The following is a 15,351-nucleotide window of genomic DNA, read 5'->3' on the forward strand; positions in this document are numbered from 1 at the left end:
ACCAAAATTCTCTCGGTGCAATTTCTTAATGATCAGAGGGAAATTAAGAAAACACCCCCTCTCCCCAATTGACCTATCTTTAGCTCCAACACAAAATGAAACTTTCTCTTTGAAAGGATCCAGATTTCCCATAGAGGGTAGAGGGGACCCCAAGGCCTCAGAGTCGACACTGGGTTAACCAACAATATTCTCCAAAGACCTCCGACGTGCACCACACCGACCAAAGTTTGACAGACGCCAATATAATTACAGGCAACAATGGTTCTTATGACTTAGCCAAACAAGACTTCTCAAAGGGAAGTCCTTGTCACCGAGACCACTGGCTCCACCCATTATTCGACATTATTCAGGTGAACAGTAATAACCCTCTCCACAAACTGCATGTGACCAAGAAAACCATTTGACTACTGTCCTTTCTAGGTAGAGAAGAAAACAACCTTGGACCCAGGAATATTCACACGTCCCCACCGGGGCCAAGGATGGAGAGCGAAAAGCCTGAATCACAGGACAGTTCTGTCAATCACATTCCGTCTGTGCAAGAGACGAAACCAGCCAGGGAAATGGTTTCCCAAATTAGCACGACACAAGCACAGGCTCCTTGGCAGAAACGGTGATGTGGGTATTTGGACCTGACAGTCCCTCCTAAATCTGAGTTGCCATGATTCCCTTTCTGGGTAGCCAGATCGCATGAGTTAACTCGCCATCAGTCCACAGCGCTGACAGGAGGCGTCTGCCTCGAACCGCGTAGAAAGCATTTGGTGCGGCGCATCACTAAGTCGAAGTGCTGTGCTGGGAAGTACTGGAAAGGATCAAGGACCGTGAACCCAAAGGAACAGAGAAGTCCTCCCTCAGAGCACTTCCAGAAGGTCACGGAAGGAAGGAGCCCAAGGGCGGTGTAAAATAATTCTAAACCTGATAAAGTAAGATTCAGTACGACAGACCAGTTTATTTTAAATATTTTTCAAGCATCACTTAGGGTCATAGTCTAGGTCTGGCTCACAGATCTCCCTCCTCCCATATTCAACATGATTTTCACATGACAGGTATAGCTTTCCTGGTTTAATGACTCAATTTCAGTAGCAGCCAAAGCAATTCTCTGTGCATAAGAGACCAATACAGATTTGCTAGTGTTACCAGACATATAACTAAAATCATCGGGCGGGACTCGATCTTCTCTGGAGTTCATTTTTCCAACTATTTTCAGTGTCAAGGTTACAATTCCTAGCTACCCTTACAGAGGCCCTTAAGGGTTAAAAGAATTTCTGCAGCAATGTTCTTGGATGAGAAAGTCATGCCTTTCTTTCCTTATTATGCATCTCGAATTACAGTTGCTAGCCATATTGTTTAGCACACTGGTTTTAAAGCCCCTTATAAGGGAATACTGGAGTTTATATTCAAGCTGTCAGATTTATGATTTAGCAGCCTCTTTAACTACCTTACGGTGGGGCAGACAGACAAAAAGAGAACGTGGCTCCTGAAATTAAGTAGCTGTTCCTTTATCACACTTATGTATATGGTTCCTTTGAAGCATCTGAAAAATTCTACCTGATTTGTAACTCTGCTATGGCTTAAAATGCTATGAACAGTACTTTAGGGAAAGTTTTGCTTCCTCTTTTCAAAAACGGATCTGCTTTAGCCTCTGAAAGCAAAAGTAACATGCTGCACTTACATGTTCCCAATCAAATTGCATAGTTGAGGCAAATTCATTTGTGCTTTGTAGCAGGACTCACAGTAGGTGTTCAGATCTAAAAACTTCGATTCGCAAGCGCAAAGTCACGGTCAAGTTCACCTCTGTTGGGAGCGTATGCTAATGACAGGCACCACCATTACACTTCCCGTGATTCTGTTAACCATGTGCCTCGGCCTTATTACCATATTGGAGCGGGAGCGTTAAATTAACACAGCAGAAATGGTGACGAATCTATCTCGACTCCTTCTTGGAGAGAAGGCGGGGAAAGGCTCTCAGTCTTGTTGAGGTATCCAGCCCTCAATCGACAGTGGCTGTGTATACTGAGTTTTGTTGGTCTGAAGATCGTGTCTTTAGAGGTTAAAAAAGGAAAGAAAGAAAAGAAGGCACGGGTGTTTCTCAAGTCGCCATATTCAACTCAACCAACAAAACCAAAGTCTTCTGTGTTCAAGCGTCGGGAGGGCGGCTACGTGGCAGCGGGGCTCCCCTCCAGCCCCGGGTCTGGGGAGGGACTTATTGCTTCTGGGAAGGGCCCCGGGTAGGTCTGTGCCGTGTATTGGATCCCTTTTTGCAGACCAGTCTCTTCGCGGAATTCTCCCTGGGTGCTGAAAACTGGGCACGATCTAGTCCGGGGGTACTTATTGGCACTGTCGGGGTGGCCCACCATCTCGCTCACAGTGCCCAGAGGGTATTCTCTCCACGTCTGCCTCTGCAGTGCATCCTCCTTGTATTTAATGGAGTACCAGGCCAGAAAAATAAAAATAAAGCCAACAAATTTGAGGCCAGCCGCCAAACCGAAATAGACAAAACGAAATGATGTCACGTTGTACTCCCAGCAAGAACCTTGCACCCCACATTCCTGCTGCCAGAGCATACAGGTGGTATCAATAACTGCTCCGAAATAAATTGGAGTAGGAATGTATGCTAGAGGCGTAGAGGGGGCAAAAAAGAAAAGAGAAAGATATTTAGCACGTCTCATAAAAGAAAACAGGCTCATAGATTAGCAAAGTGCTTTGTGTGCTCTGAAACCAGTGGGAGGAAGTGGCTTCCTTGCGGGACATAATTTTTTAAACTATATGTCGCATCCTATCATAATATATTTATTATAAAACTGTTCACTAAACTGTAAATATATTTATTATAAAACTTCACTAAATTGTAAAGACTTCAGACCTTCCAGTTTGCAACTCAGAATGTGTTATTGATTTTCAAGATCGTCACAATGTCTATTGCTAAAAATGCAACTAGGGGATCCTTTTAAACTTAAAAATCAGATTTTGTTCTTAAATACTATTTTAAAATCAGATTTTGTCATCAAAGGCTCTAATAGAACTCTTTACGGCCCACTAGAATTCAACACACTTAGTTCTAGTGGGTTCAGGGATTGGATGAGGAAAGCACGGTCCACTGTAATTCAGAAACCATATCAAATGGCAATTTTATAAAGGTCCTTGGGGTATGGAAATAAATAAGGCATAAAATTCATCTTTGAAGCTTAGGAAACATCGGTGATGCATAGCAGCTTATTTGAGGGCTATGATATAGGCATTTCTTTACTCTCATAAGAAAGTCTACCCAAGCAGACTTCCTTTATTACATGTTACTCCCTTTACTGAAATGTCTCCCCATCCCCAACTTGTTCACCCTGAAAATATCGACCCCTCCTTTAAATTCCTGGCTCACTCAAATGCCACTGTATTCTCCCTGCATTTTGTATAGACTTCCATTCTTTCGACTGTCACACAGTATTTAAAACATCTGCCAACCTGTCACCTTGATGGCGAGGGCTATGCCTTTTATTCTTTGCATCCCAAGGACCTATAGGACGCCCATGGGACCTCGATGAGAGTTTATGGAAGGGGAATGATGGGGGGGGCCAGGGAGGAAGCGAAGAAGAAAAATGGACAGGAGGGAGGACACATGGGCTAATAGCCCAGGAGGCTGTGAGTGATATACTTTTAAATATGCTCTATTCATTTAAAAGGTCACGGGGATGGGAGCACGGCACAGGGAATGTAGTCAGCAGTAATGGAATGGCTAGGTAGAGAGCCAGAGGAGAGAAGGAGCAATTAGGGGGGTCGTTTTATAAACTATATAAATGTCTAAGCAATGTACTGAATACCTGAAACTAATAAAATAAAATTTAAAAAATAAATAAAATAAAATGAAAGGAGGTAGATTCATGACATTAAAATTTAACAGTTTTAAAATACTTAAAATTCTCTTTTTTGCTTTGGAATTTGGGGAAATAGAAATTGGTTTGTTGGCCTAAGTGCATTTTTTCACTATCAGTAAAACTTGAGTTAATATTGAATTAAACAATAAATGCCTGAAATGTTCTCCCTCCCACATATTCCTGATGCTGGAGCATCCGTCAGTTAACCTTTACTTCCACATCCAGATCCAATCGCCCCGACTCCACAGCATCAGAGAGAGGCCAAGGAAAAAGGAGGTACTATTTTTTTCTGCTCCTATTCGACTACCCCTTTGCTATGCAGATTCCCTTCTTTGAAAATAACTTTTTAGTTTTCAACTAGAAGTATAAGCCATGCTTCTTACTTGTATCAAAAGTCTGTCAGAATTTCCTTTAACCAGCAGGCTTTGAAAAAATGGTACTTTCGGTAAAGTCTTATTGGTACCAAAAAACAAGCCACCCATTCAATGCAACTAGAAGCCTCTGAGACTCACTGGAAAGTGCTCACTCTCAGACTGGGCCATCAACCACAACGTATGACAAATTGAGAATTCCAGAGAGGATTAAGGCTTCAAAGGGTCAGATGATGCCATTTTAAAAATGTTCCACCCTTCAAAACTGAAATAAAACATTTGAATCAGAAATTTTTTTTTGTCTTATAGACAATGAGACTGATTACTGGGGGAAATATAACAGCTGAAGAAAATCAGACTGCCACTTTAGAAAGAAAAAAATGTCTGATGACGAGGAAGTCAATTAAAAATACATTGAAACTGATCAAGAAAATGGACAACTTCACATGCTATTTTCCACGCATTGTCCCAAGACATCAGAGGGTGATGCCATGTTTGTAAAAATCGAAATGATATTCTTTATGCCCCAGTGAACTTTGTGACTTCCCACATGGACACAGCACTAAAGAGTTCTCTTGTTAATAAGTAAAGGGCTGTCCCCATATGTCAATTTGGGGATCTTTCTTTTTTCTTTTTAGAATTCTTATTTCTTTTCCTCAGAAAGCTTGATAGGTACACTCTTTCCCCACTCCAATAAAATCACTGGAAAGCAGCAAGGAATTGAAATTTTCACCAATAAAGTGAGTACCAATCCCCATCACTTTGATGGTAAAAAGGCATTCGGGGACAAAAAGCCAGGATCATAAGCCCCTCACGATTGCTTGGTTCAATATTCCTTACTGTACAAAACCCTCTGGGGAAGTTAGCCCAAGTTTATGCTCACAGTGAAGAAGAAACTGACCTAAAGTCAGTTCTGTTTTGTTTCATCAAATGGCAGAACTGTCAGCTTTTAGTTCAAATCAGAATACGAGGCAGCCGTGCCCTCAGCACTAACCGGTAAAATCTTCCCTAATTCAATGGTAACGAATGACCTGACTTGGCCCTTTTTAAAGGACAGTGAGGAGTTGCCATCCGCAAAGAGGAACGAAGAGGCACACGTGAACACCAAGGAACATACCAAGCGTTCGCAGTAGAACGAACTGCATCCCCAGCGCAAAAGGTCTCTCCTCGTCTTCCACGGACCTGAGGTGAAGAGAAAGAAAGAAACGCTTTGAAATGGTGGCCTCAAGAAAACGGCTGTCAAATCAAACCTGCTTAGCGCAGAGCCAGGGACCCGAGAGATGCTCCGCCAAAGTAGCTGGTTCCCCAGAATTAGCTAACGCAAGCCCAGCAGGACGTCTGGTGGCTCAGCCTATAGTGAATAGAAGTCTCCCCAGGGAAGACGCGAGAGAAATTCTGATGTACGCTGTTGTTTCCGTGTAAATACTCACGAGGGCCAGAGGACCATGGCTGAAGGTATAGAGGCGGCTCTCACTGGGCTTCTGTTAAAGATAGATAGCACTTTACCTTTGGTTGCCTGCGCTTTCCATAAGGGTAGGTGTGTACACTGAAAGTTATGTAATTTCTCAAGGAAAAGCATAGAGAAAAAAAAAGTTTTTTTAAAAGGTATAGTCAAAAAACATATAGGACCTGCATCAAAATCTAAAGGAAAAAAAGTGAATCTCTCTCGGCCATCTCATTGTTTCTTCTTTTCCTAAAACTTATGTTCTAAGCAATTCTCACATGGCGGGACGAGTGGAATCTATTGATTTTGTAATTACTGAAGATTAAAGGGCTCCTTTTCCGAAGTTTTGGGTTACAAGCCAATTGGTGATTTGCCACATTCGAGCACTATAAACTGGGCAGCCTTTATCTCAGTGATTTAACGTCTCTTGTAGAATTAAAGTTCAAAGAAGAGGATTGTTTAACATCTCCTGTCGAATGAAAGTTCAAGGAATCAGATTATGAACGATCTATATTTTCAGACGATGAAGCACCTTATCCTTTCCGCTCCATACCCAGAGGGTTCTAGGCAGAGGATGCAAACTTCCCAAAGCCCAGCGCCCTTGCCATCTATTCCCGACCCCTCTCTTTTCTCACAGCATTTGTCCAATGCCACACACATAGCTGCCACTCCGTAAGTGTCTCCTGACGGAGGAACGGCTTGAATAAGCCAGCGGGGCTTTCCTGCGCCGTCATCTTAACTGTCCAAGAACGAACTGGTGGGGAAACATTTGACTCAGCATCCCACAGGAGGGAGGCCCGAACGTGCGGACTAAGCAGGCCGGCAGCCCAAGGCCCTGCGAAGGATGATGTCTCAGCAGGTGCTTCCCGCCAGGGGCAGAGAGGAGCCAAGGAGGAGACAACGGTTAGAAGAAGGACTGACTCCCTTCCCTCCCTCCTTCCCGCGCTGCACCCCCAGCCCCCTGAGCTGCTGTGGGTGCGCTCCCCTTGCTCCAGCACCCTGTCCCCTTCCTTCCTTCGCCCACCGCAGTCTGATTTGAATGTGCTAGTTTCGACATTTTTAATAGGATTTTCATTAAGATAACTTCCAAATTCTCATATAAGCAAAAGAACACAAACGTGATCTATAATACGACAAAGAAAGCACCATGCGAACAACTGAACAGTTACGTTTTGCAGTCTGCCCTTTCTTGTTCGACTCCAAAATTTTACATGATAGTCAAATTAATGAAATCGGCATTTTGAACTGAGGACCCAGCATGGATTGTCACTGATCCTGGAGGTATTAACTAGCTACAAGGTTGGAGATAATATATTTTGCCGTATGCACAATGTAGCACCTTCACCGAAATGACTCTGGCCTCCTCTGGGGCCAGGTTCCTTGTAGCTAACACGGTGACAGTGACAGCTTTCGGCTCCTGAAGTTGAACCTTGTAGGGCAGAGGCTTCGGGAACCAAAGGCACCCAAAAGATGTTTCACTAAACGACAAGAATAAAACCCATCCGAACGAAGCTGAGGAGCATGCAGTGGTACGACCTTCCTTTCCCTCTCTGACACGGGAAGACTCACTTCTCCTGCGTCTGCCAGGCAAACATCTGAGTGCTCTCCTGCACAATCTAGCTTTGCTTTCCTCCCACACCCGTCCCTAGGCCTAAAATATGGATTCTGGCAATTCCGAGTGTATCACCCCCCATCCCCTTGAAATGAAACGCTCGTCTCACCTGAGTGTTACTATGATGGCTGATGGCTGGGCACATGCTGTGATGAAGGTGACTATGAAAAGAAAAATTAAGAACGGGATGAGGGTATTACAGGTCCGTTTGCACTTCCCAGACACAGCATAGCCATTCTCGTTGAGATAAGTTTTGACAATGACCACGTGGAGCTGGCTGCGCTGTCCCACTGTGGGTGGGGTGATGACTTGCCGGCTTTGGACACAGGTGCATTCCGTGTAATTCCTTATCTAAGTGATAGGTAATAAAGGTCAGTTGAATGCCAATCAAAAGCAAAATTCAGCACAGGAATATTAAGACAAAGTTAAGTTAAAATCCTCTCAAATAACTCTAGTATTTTACAACATGCAAACGATTGACTTGGAAGTATCTTCCTCATTGCTAAGCATCCGTCCAACTGGTACAAAGTGTCCAATACCAAAATCCACTGGTCAAAACTGTTTCAACCTAAACTTTTCTGAGAAGCTTCCAACACTCAGTTCTAGAGCGTTCCTCTTTCGTGTACTCATTTTCAGTCATAATTAAATGCTGCTTCAACTGCTGTCTAACTCTCGGGCTTTTCAAAAGAGGAACCGAGCCTTGTCTTTATCTGTGCTCAGCAGAGCACCCAGCATAACCCTGAACGCAGAGTGAGACCTAAAGTAAATTATCTGTTAAACAAATGCAGATCGTTCGCGATGCAACCGTGGTTCCTTCGGTGCCAAGAGCAGTGCACATGGCAGTGGCCGTTTTGTTTGAAACCAGCTAATTTAAGGAACTGAAAAGGTGTTTCAGGGAAACAGCCCATTAAGCTTCCTGCCTATCATGTTGCTTTTCCTCACTGGACATCAGCTGAACTCACTGACACTGTGACTTCTCAGTCACTTAGAGAGGCCGTTGGAACAAATACGAAGATGGGGGCACTGTTCAGCTGTCGGGGCTCCGAGGGCTACTGGCCTCTTTTTAAGAATGACGGCCGTGCACCAGAGGACTCTCGGTCATTTCTAGGGAAGGACTTAGCCCCGGAGAAGAACAGATCTTGTCATCCCTTTCGACTTGGTCACACACTGGAGCGCACCTATTATATAACAGGGAGCAGGCAGCAGGAATTCTCAATCACTCTAGTTTGAAACTCAGAAGTCAAATATGACATTCCAGGACACATGCAGTCAACGGTGTAATCCCTGACCACCTGCACAGAACAAGGAAGTGCAGCTTGACCTTTCTGCAGCCTCCTACAACCTGTTTTTATGCAAAGAATGAAACCAGACTCAATAAGGAACTGAGTAGAATATGAAAAACTTCCCCCACAGTATTACAGCCTATTTATAATTCACGGGGAAGGGAATTCTCAAAATAGCCTATTCTTGAACTGAACTGACAGAAATATCTTTATTCTGAAAGCTAAAAAAAAAAAATCTGAATTGATAATCTATGAATAATGGCACTGCTCATCTTCACAGGCTCTCATGAGGGGAGGTACACTCCTATTGTCCTCTCTCGGCACCAAACGTGGTCATCTTGACCTTCAACTCTATCACAGGGGCCCTGTCAGAGTAACAGATGAGAGGCCCAGCACTCAAGCTTATCGAGTTTCACTGAGCTGGCACCAAATGCGAATGGCTGCACCCAAACACTCCCATCACCCCCAGGAAAAGATGAAGGTATCGCATAATTTTCTTTCCTCGGGGCTTTTGTCACAGGTTTCTTTCGTAGGTTATTTGAAGTTTCGTGAAAAGAGAGACTGAAGTCGTGTGTTTCTGAAGTCGTGTGAAGTCTGAATTCTAACACGTCCTTGTCACGGGATGTTGGATGAACAGCAATACAGGGACTTGTGAAACGTACTCACCCCAGTGCTGAGGTTACCACTGGTAATGCAGCCAGCCAGACAGGGGTTAAAGTACGTAATCCCATCCGATCCACAGACTGGCTCATACTCGTGTATTTTACAACCACAGTTGACATTGCAGCTTCCGGTCAGGTTCCTGTGAGGCATGGTGAGGGAAGGCCTAAGAGAGAAAAGAGGCAGGTCTCAAGTGACGTTTACTAAAATAAAACTAAGAGGGAAGTTCTTGATATCACATGATCTGCTCCTTTTGGAGGAGATATCCCCATTAAATCAAACCTATGGTGCTGCCGAGCAGCTGTCCTGGATACTTATTTGTATGACTTCAAAACAAAACATAAAGAAAAGTGTCACAGTTTTCTGGCACCACAGATGCAACGCTTTTGTACCAAAATATCTGTCCTGCCTCGATCCCACCCTCCACCTTGGCGCCATGGAGCTCGTCTCCACATCTGGGCTCAGCCGTTCTAACCCTTGTGTAACTACTAACTGCAGCCGCTCGGTTCTGTTTCTCAGCAAATCTGGGCCTCGGTGTCTTTATCTGTAAAACGGAGGAAATATTTTGGGGGGCCAAATCAACCACATCGTTATGAGGGCATAACTACAGAACCTGTCAACCGCAGTTGCCAACACAGGTTCCTCCGACCAAAACCTTTCCTTGTTCTAGAACAAATTACCAAAGAAAGACACGAGACTCTAGAAAATCCAAAGGAAGTGATTTTCGAAGATCAGGAATCATATCCCTAATCTGACCCGAGAAAAAAAATTAAACAGTCCTCCCCGCTCAACAGTGCCCAGATGTGGATTCGGTTAAACGTGGTGGGTTTTGTTTTCTCATGAGATCATGGTGTCTGATTTACAAAAACAAAAATAATAGAATACAAAAGCTCTAAAATCGATCTGGGTAACAAATATAAAAGGGCGGGGGGTGGGGAGGGGAAGGCAAGTCAGAATACAGGGCTGTGGAGAGAAGTGTAAGGAAACAGCTATGAAAGAACAGAAGCCGTCAGGCACCCATAGGAGACCTGCGGAAGAGCGAGAGGGGCTCTGTTGTGCTCGCACCCCGTGACCGCTTTCGCCTGCTTTTGTGTCCACCATTTGTAGCTGTCGCTGATGAAATACTGTTCCTAAAGTCACAGGAGTTAGCAACAGCAGATCTGCCTATCTACTCACCAGCCACGCATTCGACAAGTATTTTGGAATGTCTGTTCTATGCCACGACTTATATTTAATGACTATGTTGAATCACCACTCATCCAGCAGCTGGCCCATCCCAACCATATGTTGTATTAATCTATAAACATGAAGTTTTGTTTGTTCAAAGGCTTTTCGCCTGTGGCCTGTTTCACACTTTGATAACTGAGTCCTCAAATATTAATGGAAGGAACAGAATTATACAATATTTAAACCTTATCAAGAAACATTTCAAAAAAGGCAAAAGCAAAATAAACTCTGTTCTTCATATATGTCACTCTACAGAAGAAATTTTATCATAAGAAACTGATAATTATTATGCTTACAAACTCTTAGAGTCTTACAATTTTAACTTTTAAATATACCTTCGAAAATGTGATTTGAGACCACAGTTAATTCCTTGTGGCCCCTGGGCCCCGCTCCAGGTGACATTTGGCAATGTCAGGAGACATTTTTGTTTGTCACAACTGAGGGTGTACTACTGGCAGCTAGTGGGTAGAGACCAGGGATGCCTCTAAATATCACACGATATACAGAACGGCTCCTCTCCCACAATAAAGAATGAACTGACCCAAGTCTCAGTAGTGCTGGGGCTGAGAAACCCTGTTCTAGACCCACCACCACATTCCACAGACGACAAAATGGAGGTCCAGGGAGGCCAGATGATTCACCCTGAAGCTGACCAGTGCTGGGTGAACTGGTACCATGTGAAAAGCATTCTGTGTGCATTAGTATTCTCTTCACTAGTTCCTCAAGAACTAAATGCAAGCCATGACCAAATAAAAGGGCTTTTAGATTCCTGCATGCTTAGTCACTAAAAATGACAGGCTTCAAATGTAAACATATGCTTATTACAGTTGCTATTTGGAAGTTACGAGGAATTTCTTATTAGCCACATGCTTTGTGTTCATTTATAACAGCCACGGATTCCAAACACCCCTCCTTTACTCAATAGAAAAGAGCCTAAAGGTAATATCAACAGACGCTCAAAACTGGTAACAGGAAGGCGAAGCTTTCCTGAGCTCCAGAAACAAAGGCACAGTCCCAGGTCATCCTCGGGTGTGTCTGCTTTTCTCATGCAATCATGGTGTCTGATACGAAGAAACAATACAACACGAAAAGCTATAAGAAATCAAAACAGGCAACAAATATAACTAGCAGTTATATTTGTTGGGCATTCACAAAAATGTCAGGAGGGAAAAAGGCTATACTGGCACAAAAAATAAAGATGCCAAGATGGTTAATCCCTGTGCTGAAAAAAAAAATAATTTTAAAGAATAATTATGACTTGCTTTATCATCACTCGCTCTCCAGAAAACAGACTGAATACAATAACAATGCAAGTATTTAAACCTGAGTAGCACGAAGCAACCTCTCCTTAGCCTGAAGTGAACCCATCATGGGGGCATACAATGCATAAGAGCAGCTATATAATGAGCTTATCCTTGTGTAAAGGGACTGTGCATCACCCTTTCCAATAAACAAAAGCGTTTTTGACAAGTTAGCCTTCCAAATAAGAGGCTCATGTTAACTCAGAGTCACTGTAAGTGTGAATTCCTCCAAGGAACAAGGTCTCACTAATAAATGCCTTGTAACTGCATGGTTCGAGCTGCAAGCCTGAGAGTCATCCATGATCTCTTACCATAAAAATCATGGCATTATAGAATTAGAGAGATGGGAGAGGTCTCTGAGATGATCTAGTACAACTTTTTTTAAAGAATAGGAATCTATGGCAGATATAATGACGTGTCCCACAATCACTGAGGCTTCAAGAATGCCAGCCATGGGGAGACAACAAAAAGGGGAACGAGAGCAAGCTTGCTGCCCGATCTTAATTAAATTAATTACTTAAGGATCAACATTTATGTAAAGTCATATACAATGGTAAAGCAGATAGTGGTTTAACATAAGTAAAAATCTCTGCCACGTGGCCATTACAGCTGGGTATGTAAGGACACAGTTGCTCTCAAACCACACACATGCACATACACACATTATGTCACTTCGTTCCACCTCAAGACCTAAAGAACTCTTTAACTTCCGATCCGATATGTCTACTGGTCTCCATAAATCAAAGAGGAGCACCTTAACCTTTTTGCTTCCTCTTAAGTTTCTCCCTATTAAAAGACATGACAAGTAGAAATCTATGCGTCTTATGGTCAAACCACATGGATTAAAAGACTATGATTCACACATAAAAAAATCTTTTTAGCAAAATATACTTACCAACTATAAAAAACTGGTATCTTTCTCACAATTTCTTAACCTTTATCGATTTAACTCAGTTTTCAATAAGATTTTAATTAAAATGTTTCCTTTCAATTCTGCTTAAATTCTTGGCTTCATATTAAAATCCTTCTTTGACTATATATAGCTATGCAACTTCAGGCTTATAATTATTATTTTTTATCACCATCATTATCATTAAAACTAACACTAGCAGAGCCCTATTTTTACTCCAGAAATAAGTTACCTCATTTATTCCTCATGAGAATTACAGTTATTATTACTGAGCCTCCGTGTTTCATATGAGGAAATTGGAAATTTGAGAAGATAAGCATTGCTAAAGTGCACACAGCTAGTAAGAATCAGAGATGTGTTTAAACCCAGTTACACCAGTCTCTGGAGCGTGTACACTGCACTAGCAAGACAGCTTTGTGTACGTGGCCATAGTTTTGCTTTCTCTAGCAAGAATCTTCTGGGCGGCTCATCCGCTGCCTCCGTCTTCCTAGAGAGAGCTGTAGTGCAGCTTTCATGGCTCTCAGCTGTCATTGTGCCCAAGACTTAGAGTCGGAAAGAGCTGGGTTCAATTCCATGTCTACGATTCATAACGCTGCGAACGAATCTAAAGAGAGTTCGCATTTGTAGGTCTGAGACCATAAAGTCTCTCTCAGGTGATCGTTGGGAGGATTAGATGAGTTAATGTGTTTCCAGTGGTGCCTGGCACAATGTAGGTACTAGGACACGGGTGAGCTTTCGTTATCCACGCGTGGCAGAAGCATTAACAAAAAACAATAACAATCACAAATATGAAGATTAAAAAGCCTTTATCGTGCTCTTTTTTTTTTTCAAAAAGGAAGAAGTGATGTTCTAATTTACTCCTACAGAGGATGGTGGGGAAAGAACTAGACGGGTATCTAGTTTCAAGATTGCCATTTCATAGCTGTATGGCTTTGGTCGAAGTTTTAGTCTATGGCTATGAACACCCATCCTGCCTACATGAGAGGAGAGCAAGGATAATCGGCAAAGGGGTGTATGTGATGACACATGGACTAGCGCAGGCTCGCTAGAGGACTATTTCATCAAAGTTGTGATTACTGTATCCCATCATTATTTTTATTGTTAAAGCTTCCTTAATCTGTGTAGCCAACGAATTTGAACCAGGTATAACTTGAAATTTGCATATAATAACCTACAACTGATACAAACCATCTCTTTAAATCCGGAATCATTTTTTATAAAATGATGTATCCCTTATACAGTATTTTTGAAATACTTTTATTTGTTAGTAATTGTAGAAAATCTGGAAAATACTAAAGGACTGAAAAATTAAATTAAGCTCACACATAATGCTATCATCCAGGACTATCCTCTATTATGCTTTGAGTATATTGCCTGCTGGTCTTTTTTCAATATGCATATAGGTTAACATTAATAACAGATTGTTATCAGGATTTTACATAGAGTTCTAAATTCTATTTTATTTTCTGCTAACATTTCATGATGAACATTTTCCATTGACTATGTTAATACAAGGTTATGGAATTATAAATTTGGTCCTTAGCTTAATAAGATCATAAGTGCTTTTGAAATAAAAAGTCTTACTACATTTAAGCAGATATTACATAGTTTCATAGACTTCATGTGGACTTGTTTAGATCTTGGTTACAAAATTAAATTTGCTTATATTTCATAACCCCCTGCTACTTTTAAAATGAAACAAATTTTATTTGTGTCTCCCAATAGATGGAATCACATACTCACAGCTAGAAATGAACTCCAAGCCTATTAATAAAAGTAACTAGGATAATCCAGAAACGCCAGATCCTTTAAGTAAACTTTCTGCCTCCTTTTCAGAAACTTCCTTTAAAATGAGTAATGTCTATAATAAATAAAAGATTTTAAATGGTGCCAAAAGATTTAAACAGTGGAAGAAAAAAACTTCAGTAGCTTAAGCTGTCTGTGACACACAGATGCGGAGAGGGACAGGTTAACTAGAGGATTTAGAAGTGATCTGGCCAGAAACGCTAGTCAGATGAAGGGCTGGTGGTAGCCTACTATTTAAATACTCCATGTGGCAGAAAGGCAAGACCAGAAGTGGCGACAAGAAAATAAAATGCATCTGTGTGAAGCTGAGGCAAGGTATGAATTAACAGACAATATGTTTTTAATTTCTATAATCTTAGCACTTTGAGACGATAAAACTATACTGAGAGGAATGACTTCAGGAAAATCCCGACCTCTGAGATTTTGGAGCCACGTGGAAGTGGGTGGATCACTCGGTCCAACATTCACTGCTGAACACAGATAACAAAGAAAAGGCTTTTCCATCATTGCAAAGCTCAAGAAACCATCCCTGAAAAAGTTCTGGCCCAGTAGCTCAAGTTACAAAACCAGAAGATGATATAATAGATTTCAGTTTAAGTTCAAAGAGATGACACTTGATAAATGAAAGATAATAAATCTAAGAGTGTTAAATGATTTAACAAGACTTAGTACTGGTAAAAAATTCTGTACATGAACATCAGATTTAACCCCATTTAAAGAAATTATTTGAAGTAATAACTCACATTATGAAATGTGCTTATATTAAGTATTAGTTAAGCCACAGTTTTCACCATAAATCCTGGCTGTTGGGCAGCAAGATGATTAGCATACACCTGTGTGAAATACAGTTCAGCAGACACAGAGAGGAAGAAAA

The 15,351-nt window shown here is 41.9% G+C and overlaps 1 protein-coding gene across 3 annotated transcripts in view; it reads right to left on the minus strand.

Annotated features, from left to right (window-relative positions):
• Positions 1-926: 926 nt before the first annotated feature.
• SLCO5A1 (solute carrier organic anion transporter family member 5A1) overlaps positions 927-15,351 on the minus strand; it is a 108,874-nt gene continuing 94,449 nt past the window's right edge. For all 3 annotated transcript variants that reach the window (XM_039841827.1, XM_039841823.1, XM_039841824.1), the window contains 4 exons: positions 9,240-9,399; positions 7,400-7,641; positions 5,352-5,416; positions 927-2,611 (listed from right to left, as the gene is read on the minus strand). In XM_039841827.1, coding sequence (XP_039697761.1) covers positions 2,154-2,611; positions 5,352-5,416; positions 7,400-7,641; positions 9,240-9,399 — 925 coding nt within the window. In that variant the 3' untranslated portion in view covers positions 927-2,153. The remainder of the gene's footprint in view (positions 2,612-5,351; positions 5,417-7,399; positions 7,642-9,239; positions 9,400-15,351) is intronic.

This window comes from Pteropus medius, unplaced genomic scaffold (assembly GCF_902729225.1).
Source record: "Pteropus medius unplaced genomic scaffold, Ma_sr-lr_union100, whole genome shotgun sequence".
NCBI lineage: Eukaryota > Metazoa > Chordata > Mammalia > Chiroptera > Pteropodidae > Pteropus > Pteropus medius.